Source organism: Acomys russatus, chromosome 22, assembly GCF_903995435.1.
Source record: "Acomys russatus chromosome 22, mAcoRus1.1, whole genome shotgun sequence".
Taxonomy (NCBI): domain Eukaryota; kingdom Metazoa; phylum Chordata; class Mammalia; order Rodentia; family Muridae; genus Acomys; species Acomys russatus.
Genome location: NC_067158.1, coordinates 57,390,175 through 57,402,616, shown reverse-complemented (window position 1 = coordinate 57,402,616; position 12,442 = coordinate 57,390,175). Strand labels below are relative to the sequence as shown.

General features: G+C 42.8%; 1 protein-coding gene across 1 annotated transcript in view; it reads left to right on the top strand.

Moving 5' to 3' along the window:
* The first annotated feature begins 273 nt into the window (after positions 1–273).
* The window catches only part of Kctd8 (potassium channel tetramerization domain containing 8), a 229,322-nt gene continuing 217,153 nt past the window's right edge, over positions 274–12,442 (top strand). The window contains 1 exon segment of the mRNA XM_051164731.1: positions 274–1,787. Within this exon segment, the coding sequence (XP_051020688.1) occupies positions 818–1,787 (970 nt within the window). The 5' untranslated portion in view covers positions 274–817.

Sequence of the window (12,442 nt, the reverse complement as noted above, 5' to 3'; positions counted from 1 at the left end):
AAAAAGCCACTAGCTGGAATTCAAACCTGCCTTGCTCACAGCCTTTTAGCAAACGCTGCCCAAATACCAATATCTGTAGCTTTGGGAACTGGGAGTCCGGTTATAGGTCCTCGCCTTGAAGAAAGTAAGACTACCTCAAGGGGAACTACCAGGGGAAAAATAAGGAAGAATGGGTAGAGGAGAGGGCAGAAAAGGGAGAGAAAACAAATGAGACTCCGATGAAAGGAGAGTTGCAGTCCAATTCTTTTTATTGTCCTTTCAGGTTTTGTCATCCACTCCCTTTGACTCTGTTCTCCCTCCCTGCTCCCCAGCTCCGGAGCCGCACAGCCAGCTCCAGAGACTATCCCTTTAAGTGACAGATGTGGCTCCAGTCCCAGTTCGGAGCTTGACGTCAGTCCCACCTCCCCGGCTGCGAGTAGGTAGTGCGGGCGCCGGCTGAGGCGCGCGGGCTCCCGAGCCTGGGCAGAGTTTTCGGTGCTTGGGCCCCGCCTCCTGCCCCTCCCCCTTGGAGAGCGGCGCGCAGCCCCGGAACCTCTCCAAGTCTCTCACACACTTGCAGCAGGTCGCCCCAAAGGAGCAGCCGTGCCCGCGGAGCTCCTTTCCTGAGAGTCTCTCCCCGATGGAGCGCGGGAGCCGCCGCCGCCGTCGCTGCTGCCGGGGACCTTGAGCGACGCTAAGTGCCCAGAAGACCGCGCCGGCCAGCTAGCCAGAGAGTGCCGTGTGCCTGGGCGCACACACGCCGAGGACAGGGGACCTCGAGGCTCTGGGAAGCGCGCAGTGCCTCTCGCCCTGGGTCACCTGGCGGGCGGCGGGGACCATGGCTCTGAAGGACACGGGCAGTGGCGGCAGCACCATCCTCCCCATCAGCGAGATGGTGTCCGCGACTAGCTCTCCCGGCGCTCAGCTGGCCGCCGCCCCGGGGCCCTGCGCTCCGTCGCCCTTCCCCGAGGTAGTGGAGCTGAATGTTGGCGGCCAGGTCTATGTGACGAAGCATTCGACTCTGCTCAGCGTCCCGGACAGCACTCTGGCCAGCATGTTCTCGCCCTCTAGTCCCCGGGGCGGCGCTCGGCGCCGGGGCGAGTTGCCCAGGGACAGCCGCGCGCGCTTCTTCATCGACCGCGACGGCTTCCTCTTTAGATACGTGCTGGATTATCTGCGCGACAAGCAGCTCGCGCTGCCGGAGCACTTCCCCGAGAAGGAGCGGCTCCTTCGCGAGGCGGAGTTCTTCCAGCTCACAGACCTGGTTAAGCTCCTGTCTCCCAAGGTCACCAAGCAGAACTCGCTCAACGACGAGGGCTGCCAGAGCGACCTGGAGGATAACATTTCCCAGGGCAGCAGCGACGCACTGCTGCTGCGTGGGGCGGCGGCCGGCGCGCCCTCAGGCTCTGGGGCGCACGGTGTCGGTGGCGTTGTCGGTGGCAGCAGCGCTCCGGACAAGCGCTCCGGGTTCCTCACCCTGGGCTACCGTGGCTCCTACACCACAGTGCGCGACAACCAAGCAGATGCCAAATTCAGGCGCGTGGCGCGCATCATGGTGTGCGGCCGCATAGCCCTGGCCAAGGAGGTCTTTGGGGACACTCTTAATGAGAGTCGAGACCCTGACCGTCAGCCCGAGAAGTACACATCCCGCTTCTACCTCAAGTTCACCTACTTGGAGCAGGCGTTCGACCGACTGTCTGAGGCTGGCTTCCACATGGTGGCGTGCAACTCCTCCGGCACCGCCGCTTTTGTCAACCAGTACCGAGACGACAAGATCTGGAGCAGTTACACCGAATACATCTTCTTCCGTAAGTTAGCAGCCTACCTACCTGTGTGTTCATCTCACACCCGCTCTCCGCTATCGCGGGCCTGAAGCGGGAGAAACCCTGCTGTGGCCGGGAAGGGGTGTCCCCTGGTGGAGTGCCCTGGCGGCTAGCCGGCTAACCTGTACGGGCAGGTCGCCCGCCGGCAACTCTTGAGCAGTGCGGAGTACGCTTGCTTCCTTCCCCTATTCCTGGATTTAGGTTATCTTCCTGAACTTACTGATTCTGCCCTCTTGCTCCGCCTAGCTCCAGGATGCTCTGGGCACCCTACACTGCATAGAGTTAGGTGACCCAGTGCTGTTTGCGCCTGTAGGCCCTCTTGCACTTATCTGATAAGATGTGAATTTAAGGGGTCGGTTTATTTGAGCGTTTCTCCAAAGAGCAAACTGGCATGAAGACAACACCGTGCGTGCCAGGATTGTCTCCTGTGGTGTGGTCCTGCACAGAGGCAGGAGCTTCAGTAGCTTGTGGTTTCAGAAGGGGGCAACTCAAGAGATGGTGGTTGAGCATCGAGAATACCTCCTCCGGGAGCTAGTACATGAGGGCTGCTGAGGTCAAGAGATCTCAGGGTTAGGGTTAGGGTTAGGGTTAGGGTTAGGGTTAGGGTTAGGGTTAGGGTTAGGGTTAGGGTTAGGCACTAACTAGTAACAAGACAGGCTTCCCTCTGTTGCTTACTCCCAATGGGCCTGCCCAGTGTTTTGGGCAGGAGTCAGAGAGGAGAATTGAGTTTTGGCTTCTGGGCGCAGCTCTCAGGATTGGAGAGTAGAAAAGAGGACAGAGGTGTGTGTGTGTGTGTGTGTGTGTGTGTGTGTGTGTGTGTGAAGAGGTGGAGTGTTGAATCAACTTGTACACAAAACCTCATCTTAACAGTTTTAATACGCAGGGGTTTGTGGGTATATCTTGAGTGGAGCTAAGACTCCAAGGTGAACAAAGTAAAACAAAGGAAGTGGCAGCTGGAAAATACTTTGTCAAGATACAAGAATCTTTAACATTGCCCCGCCCCCGCCCAGCTTGTTCAGTGGGGTGGGGACAGCATTAAAAGCCTATAATGGAAGTAACCTGGCTTTTGTTGTGTTTGCATTGCTAAGTAGCTCTCAATGGCCAAGCAAAAATGAAGAGGAAGCAGTAAGTGGACTGGCAATAACCTGTAGCTCTTAAACCTCAAAAGCTGAGCCTAGATACTATCTAAATAGTGCCGTCACCATGTCTTCAAACACCTGAACTCATGGTGGGTGTCACCTTTCAAACTACCATACAAGAATGCACACACACTTCTTTTTTGTTGTTGTTGTTGTTGGTTTTTTTTGGTTTTTTGAGACAGGGTTTCTCTGTGTAGCCTTGGCTGTCCTGGACTCGCTTTGTAGACCAGGCTGGCCTCAAACTCACAGCGATCTGCCTGCCTCTGCCTCCCGAGCGCTGGGATTAAAGGTGTGTGCCACCACGCCCGGCTTTATATACAAATTGTTTGTGGAATAAAATGCATGAGGCATAAAACACTAGTTTTGGTGTGAGGTCACAGAGACGGCTCCACTCTAAAGAGCATGTGTTGCTCTTGCAGAGGACCATGGTTTAGGTCCCAGCATTTATAGAGTGGCTTACAGAAATCTATACTCCATTTATAGGGGATGCAGTGACCTCTCATAGCTCCCACAGGCACTAGGCACTGTAAGCAAGATAAGTATACACATCCAGGCAAAACAATAATAATTCCCTTAAAAATAAATTATGAAGTTTTAGTTTTGATGGAAATTAGAATCAGAAAACATCTGTCTATATTGATCTCATTTACAAATGTGTGAAGCTGAACAACTCTAAACTGAATCATCTCAGTTCCTAACAGGCATTTCACAGGTACTGTTGCTCAGTGATGAATAGAGCAACATTGATTTTACCTATTAACTTTGCTTTGAGAGAGTTAACAAACAGACGTAGATGACAATAATAGTACTTATTTTGATGGCATCCAATAGGGTCCTCACTAATTTTGTGCTTAGTCACTAGTTAACACTAGTGCAGCACCTTGTCAACACTTAATTAGAATAGTGTTCCTACCACGTTGCAGCCACTGCCCTATTATAATATGGCACATGGATACCAACAGTATAATAATGACTTCAGTAGCCAGAACGTATGTGATTTTACCAGTTAGTTGGAATACTCCAGTATTTTCATGGTTTACAGTAGAAAAACGTTTGATTATGGGCTTTATATCATATTGCTTTCACAGCTATTTGAAAAATTGCATATTTTATAATTTAGAGGACAAGCAATCAGTACTGTCTGCCAAAGGTAATGCTGGAAACTGTTGGCCATTAGAAGTAAATTATTAACACCAGGAGTGATTTAATATTTCATAGATTCTTTGAAAACTACTGTCTCTGGATTTTTGGATATTGGAAAAATAGTTTATTTTTCCTACTGAAGGAAATAGAAGTACCAACTTTATAGATATGTTATAATGGTTAAATGACATAATCTACATCAAACACATAATCGTACCAGACATAAATAAAATGCTCTAGAAGTGTCAACTATTACCATTTATTAAGTTGAGTCCCCAAATACATAGCCAATATCTTTTACCTGAAAGACATTCAGTACTATAGTTCTTTTGTAGAAGATGGAAAGCAGTAGTTACTCAAAACTACCCAGGAAGGTTCTGTCATCATTAATGAGCTTTACTTTTAAACTACTCACCTACTGTTTATCATTGCAACATGCTATTAAAACAACTTTATTTCACGTGACTATCTACTGTGCCTGGGAAAATTTATTCTTTCAAGCCTAATGCTAATATTGGTCAATTTTTATTATATATTAAAAGGATTAGTTTGAGTTGGAGAGATAGCTCAGCCGTTAAAGGCTATGGCTCACAACGAAAATGTAAGAATACTAGTTTTCAAGAAAATTGCCTCAACCTATGAAGTGTACACAGGCGAAGCACATCCTTGGCGTGTTCTTTTATTTACATTTTTGTTGGGAGTTTTCAGCTTCACTTGTTAACAGTTTTATGCAAGAGATACGTGGACTCAGACATTGCCAAATGTTTGAGCATTTGGCCAAGAATTTAAGACTGCATTTTAGATTCAAATACATATATTTTCAATTCTAGTAAAGCAGCTAGCCATCAACTTAATCAGTTCCTATTGAAACTCTTTGACATATTCTGAATATACGCTTTCTGGTGGCTGAAATCCAGGTATTTGAAGAAAGCCGGGAAAAGCTGGCAGCCTTTTAGGTATAATTCTTTAACAAGATGACCTCGTTTCTTCCAGTTGGTGAAGACAGATAGCACTTCTCTTTGCAGGTGGAGGATAAAGATACTGGGATTCAGTTCCACAGCAATTTCCATGTTTGATAAGGGCGTGGCTTCCACGGCAACTGCATAGTGAATGGTGGAGGATGGCCTTATGGCGGTTGTAGTTTGGGGGTGAATGGTGGAGGATGACTGTATGGCGGTTGTGGTTTGGGGGTGAATGGTGGAGGATGGCCGTGTGGTGGTTGTGGTTTGGGGGTGAATGGTGGAGGATGACTGTATGGCGGTTGTGGTTTGGAGGTGAATGGTGGAGGATGGCCGTGTGGCAGTTGTGGTCTGGGGGTGAATGGTGGAGGATGGCTGTATGGCGATTGTTGTTTGGGGGTAAATGGTGGAAGATGGCCATGTGGCAGTTGTGGTTTGGGGGTGAATGGTGGAGGATGATCGTGTGGTGGTTGTGGTTTGGGGGTGGATTGAGTCAGTTATACTGATTCTGATTTGTAATAGGAGAAAAAATGTCAGAGTTTTTGGACTTATAGTGTTAATTTGCATCATTATATAGACACCTTCTTTTGTGTTCTTTTTTTCCCCTATATTTCTTAGTGCAAACAATAGTGGAAATGTATCTTTTTTATTTTTTTTACCCACATAGACTGCTTTAAGTAATATATGCCAGATAATTTGTATTTAATAACAGTAGGGTATATTTTTCTGTTTTGGTTAGGTGTCCAACTGTCATTTCTTTTCCTTTATTTATTTATGTATGTGTGTGTTTGTTTGTTTGTTTTTTGAGACAGGGTTTCTCTGTCTTGAAACAGGATTTCCTCAAGACAGATTTTCTTGAGACAGGGTTTCCCTTACTGTCCTAGACTTACTTTGTAGACCAGACTGGCCTCGAACTCACAGAGATATGCTTACCTCCACCTCCCCAAGTTCTGGCATTGCAGGCCCAGGTAAACTGTCATTTCTTAAAGGAAATGTGTAGAGTATATTAAAGTGTTACAATTTTTATTTACTAACCCATTTAATGTCTTGAAAATTCAGAAATATAAAAACTACTAAGAGAAATTCAGTTGATCAGTTTTAATCTTACCTAATTATTATCCTATTATTCCATCAAAAACATTCATGAGTTCCTTGACCAGTGTTACATCACTGCCAGGTGCTGAAGGTGTAATAGTAAATACTTATAGTCTTGCTCTTTATGAGCAGACCATGGCATATGGGTTTGTATCATACGCATGACTTGTCTTTAGGATGCATGCCATGTGCCTGGAACACCTAGTGTCTTAGTTACTTGTGTATTACAGTTCCAGAACATTAGGCAGGCATGTATGCATGACACTGGAGCAGCAACTGAGAGCTTAAATCCTTACTAGCAAGTAAGAGGAGACAGGGGCGGGGGAAACAGAGACAGAGACAGAGACAGACTTGACATTAAAATTTCAAAGTCCACTCCCAGTAAAACACTTCCTCTAACAAGGCTACACTTCCTAGTCCTTTCCAAACAGTTCCACCAACTGGGGGCAAAGTATTTATAAATGAGCCTATGGGGGACATTATCTTTCAAACCACCACAACGTGTAACGATGCAATTAACAAATATGATGGCCATGTGTGAAGGTTCAGCTCATGGCTGAAGAATGACTTGGCCACACAAGTCTAGGTATGTGTGTGTGCAGATGTGCATGTTTGCATATATATGCAAGCGTGTTTGGGGGCAGCCTAAGGTAACTCATTGTATCATTGCAGACAACTACAAACACGCCCACTGTACAGTGGCCAGACAATGGCCATTTTATATACTCAGCCAAGGCATTACTGACCTTCTGACAAAAATTCAGAGAATGCTTTTCCTAGTGACAATCTTTCAGGTCAATTTACAATAGTAAAATCCATTCAAGAGTCCAGATTTTTGGCATCATTCTAATACATGCTATTACTCAGGAACAAATTCTAATTTCAAATTAAGACAAAGTTTTCCCCTAGTTATCATTGACAAGTACCTTATAATTAAGATCAAATTAGAACCAGCAATGTTCTCCACTTAGCCCTTCGTGTCAGTCAGTAGAATGTATCACTTTAAGCCTACCTGCGACAGTGGCCGTATACCAGAAGAAAAACACCCTGCTATAGTTAGTAATGCTGTCAACCAGTGGATTCAAGAATAAGTATGCCTTGAAACCTAGAATTAAAGTTTTTGAAGATTAGTATACCTGTTCCTCCCTCCCCGATACTAGATTGATAAGAATATCAGTCTAATAGATTCTACAGCCATTATGATACTTAGTTTTTTCATGATATATGAAAAAAATTGGATTATATAATGAACAGTTCTTTCTAGCTGTCTGGATTATAGCTGCCACCACCAAACCATATTTATTATTATAATACTTTGGTACTTAACATTCACATTTGTGAAGATTACTTATATCCAGTATTTGCCAGGCGTAGAGAGAGAAAAGATTTACCCACCATTTCAGCACAGTCACTATACTCTTGGGACTAGTGGAAATGGCTTTGTGGCTGTTTTTACACTGTGCACACTGTTTTGTGGGTTAAGTAATAACTTCTCAATAAGATACGCTGGGGCCCTGGTCACGTGCTCATCGAGTTCTGTACCTTGTCTGGTTATGGTGTCTTTACAGAGGCAACCAAGTAGCGTGAAGTCATTAGTGTAGACTCTCATTTATCAGCGCCCATATCCAAATGGGAAATTTGAGTAGAAATTAAGGATAGTTATACAGGCCCTTGAACACAAGGGCAGAGATATTTGTCATGCATTCACAAACAAATGCCAACACTGGCCAACAAGCACCAGGCTTAGGAGAGAGGAGTAGGAAGAATAGTCCCTTAGTGTTTTCAGGATGATCCAAGCACACTAACACTTTAGTTACACACTTCAATATACAGAACTGTGTTTTCAGGATGATCCAAGCACACTAACACTTTAGTTAGTTACACACTTCAATATACAGAACTGTGGATTTGTATTTTTCAAGCCACTTAATTAAGGACGCTTTGTTACACCAGTCTTAACATATGGCTACAGTGGTTTCCAGACGTTTATCCTACTAAAAATCTTATGTAAAGCACTCCCGTAATTGCAGCACTCAGTGAGGCAGAGGCAGGTGGATTTCTATGAGTTTGGGGCCAGCTTAGTCTACAAAGCTAGTCCAGGACAGCTGAGGCTACACAGAGAAATCCTTTCTTGAAAAAAACCAAAACCAAACCAAAACAACCTTAACAACAACACAGCAAACAACTAAAACAAAACAAAACAAAAACAAAATGGTTTTCAAATTTCCTATATTCTTGAGAGGCCAGTTACATACAACGAATTCCATTCTAGCTAACTAAAGCCGAAAAGAATGCTATATTGCACTAGTTGTAACGTCCTTCACTAGTTGGGAAGGCTGTGCTTTCATACATTTAAAAGGGAGTTACCTAGGGATGCTCGCCAAAGATTCCAGAGCTGGGCAGCTGATGCAGCTACTCAGCACATCCTGTGCCTAATGCAAGTCACTCAAAATAATATCCTCCCTCATTACAGTTCCTGGCTCTCCTTCTTCCTCAGCCCACAATAGTGTTACGTTGTAGTGTTTGAATCATGTGTGTAACACAGGACACAAGACATTATGTGAAGTAGATATTTAAACTCAGACAACTCCAGGACACCCTCATGCTCCATGGTGCTCATTGTATGAGAAATTCTTATGTCTATCAATATTTTCAAGTTTTATACCATTTAGCCTATAGCACCTCAGTACGTACAAACAATTATTTACCACATATAATATGTGTGTGAGTAACTATTCTCATATATTTAACAAAGCTATTTATTTTTAAATATGTGCTTGGAAATCAATATCTATTTAGTTGGTCTTGCCTATATTGGTAGTTTGGTTTTGCTTTCTATCCATTAAGTGCTTTAAAAATTATTTCTTCATTTTTATGCACCAATCTAAGAGATCGTTTGTAACTGCTGCATGTTGCAGCATCACCTTTAATTGATCTGGGTCATAATACCTTCAATCTAGTCATCTGGAATTCTTTGAGTATGCATGTATGATGGGAATTTCTGGCGTTAGACTGTGCAAAGATATCGTTTGACTAAGAGCTGTCAGGGAGCTAAGCGAGTGACTGCACAAATCAACAAAGCAGCAGCCTGTGTGAATCCCCTAACTCCTACTCCCTGCCTTCACCCAGCTTAGAAACTCAGCTTTAAATCTGTTGCAAATTGTAGGTGATGTCTCATTTTGAATTTAATATTTATGTTTTTAATTCCTTTTATTAGATGGAAATTATATTTTGATTCACAATCTCTGTAAATTAGCACATTGTAAAAAATTTGAGCAAGAGTCTAAGCAGTCTATCTCTTTAGCCACTTTGCAATTTTAATTGAGAGCCATGAGTGTGGCTCAGGAGGAAAGGGCACATGCTGCCAGCCCCGATGACCCGAGTTCGAGCCCTGGAATCCAAATGGTGGAAGCAGAAAACCTATCCTCTCAAGTTGTCCTCTGACCTCAAGTGTGCCGTGGTGCACGCCCATGTATATGTATGTGTGTGTACCTGTATGTGCGCACACACAAAATAAATCGTACATTGTATCAGTTACTTTTATATTGCTGTGAGAAAGTACCATGACCAAGGTAACTATAAAAGGAAGAGTTTATTTGGAGCTTATGGTTCTAGAGAAATGAGTCCCTCACCATCACTGAGAGATAGGTTATGGCAGCAAGTGCCAGGCATAGTGGCAGGAACAGCTCAGAACTCGCTTCTTTAATTTCAAACAAGAAGTAGAGAGAGTAAACTTGAAGTGGAGATTCTGTCAAAGACCACCCCCTGTGATGTACTTCCTCTAACGAGGCCATACCTCCTAAGCCTTCTCAATTAGTGTCATTAACTGGGGACCAAGTATTAAAATTAGAGAACCTGTGGAGGAATTTTCATTCAAACTACCACATTCATAAAAAGAACCACAAATTAATAAAAATACATAAATAAATACAATAAAACCCCAACAGCAGTAATAGTACCACCATCACATGTTCCTACTTCCAACCATGAACTATCCTTTATGCAAATGCATACTTTCTAATAGTTGCCTAAAAGGAGACCCTCAACTCTCACCTGCCTGCCTTTACCTTCCTGCCAGGCTCAGCATGATATTATGTGATGTTTGAATGAGATTCCTTATAGAATTGTCATCAGTGCCTTCTGCTAACATCTCATATGTCTCCAATGCGTTCAGTAAGCAATAGGGTCTGGTTGATGTTAGTGACAGCTTTCTTCTGAGAGTGGGCAAATGGAAAACAGATCTACATAATTAACACTGCTCTACAGACAGGACAAATGTACTTTCCTACAAGAGAGTGAATTTCTTATTAAGTCCATGTCACAGTGCTTGGTTCTTCCACTGACTAGCCTCCCTTGTCTATTGCTCTCTGTGATTCCTCACTTTGTCTTTAGGGAAATGCTTTCCTCTTAACTGTCCTCACCAGTCACCTCTGAGGCACGTTGGGCAGTATGCCGTGTCTACAGCCACACAGATTTCACAGCTCACTTCATGTGTTTGTAGGCCAGAGGCTTTGAATTGGTTTAAGGCCTAAAAAGCCTGTGCTGTTCATAGCCAGTCTTTCACTTTATTTTGCAAAATTAATAAAAAAAATAATACTAATTCCTGAAAACTCTTGGAGCACTCGTGGCCAATTTGGAAAACAAATGAACCAAAATCACCTTAATGATTTTTAGAGACAAAGACTCCTTTATGCCCTCTGCAAGCCAGTTATTTCTCTTTCTTAATGTGACGGTTTAGGGGAAGCTGCCAGCTTCGTCAGCAGGGCAGTGGCCTCATAAGAAGGAGCAGCAGTCACAGCTTCTGCTAAGGCTGCAGTTTTGAAGCATCTCCTTGGGTTTCATTGTTGCCATTACTTTGTTAAAAACATATTATGCAAAAAAATCATATTATGCAAATTTGAAACAAGTAAAAAAACAGAGAATGGTTTACAAAGCTTTCCACACCTTCACTCCTTAGACTTAACTGTTATCAAATCATTACTCCACGGCTGTTGTTCATTCCTGACGACATTAAAGCAATCAGAAAATAATGTTGTTTTGTTCTGACATAGTTGAACATGTAAAACACTTGTATTTTAAGTTTTTGACTAGACATTTTATAGATGGTTAACATATGCAGAAGTGTTTAGTGTCTCGTTGTCCCATTTTTAATGCTGCTGAAATTAATTGGTAGATATAAGTGAGTTGATCCCTCTCTTCTAAGCACCTATTTGAATATTTATCTCAGTGTTTTTATGATACAAAATTGCCTAATTCAAATATTATATTAGGTCTATAAAAGTGTGGTTTATCATATTTTATTGATTGAAGTTTTAAAATGAAGAACCTTGATTAATGAATTATGTAAAATTTAGTTTATAGAGGAGAGACAGAACAAGAGACAAGATCTTATTTGTTTTTATTTATCATATAACTGTAACTAGTCACATGTAGAAAATGATCTCACCAGAATCAAGCAATTTAGATATCAGTCATCTAGATTTTTTTCTACTCATTCCTGTATCCTATATAGCATGGTTCTTCAAATACAACTTTTTTCTGATTGCATTTATTCACACTGTGCTGACAAAAAAAATCACAATTCTTACTTCAAAAAGGATACTAAATAGTCTATTCTGGAGCTAAGTATGTGTGATCATGACTTGAGAACACAGATTTGGATTATGTCAAGCTCCGTGTTCTAATGCCATAATCCCTATAAGGGTTTATAATAATAGACTCAAGTAAATAATAAAACAAGACCTTTATCAAATACATTTATATAAACATTGTACATGGCTTACATCAAATCATGAAAATATCTGATATACATTTTGGATGCTATCTGATAGCTTTATAGCCATTTAAAATTGGTGGAAACTAAGGAGTCTATTCACAGATTCCAAACGATTTACATAATAGCCACATATACTGTAGGTGACATATACGAGTAGTCAGTAAGTGGCTATAAAGGCTGAGGACTGCCCAGGATGATTTGCCTCTGGACTTGTAGCAATCCAGTCTCTCCATGTTGCTGACTGCTAATCATGCAAGCAGCCTGTTCCAGGAACTCCCATTCACAAGTGCTGGGAATATGGTAGGAACAGGACCTCATCACTTACAAAGTTTCTTCTTTGAAATTATCAATGAGAAAAAGGTACAGGAAACAGAATCTCAGTTTCAGCAACTACAATAAACTTGCCCAAGGAGTATTTATTTTATAGAAAAAGGACAACTTCAAAGTAGGTGTAGTGTAAAGAGTAAGTGAGTGTCCCGGAGTTGTTCGTCAATCATAGTTGTAGTCTTCTTAACCTTCTTTAGGATT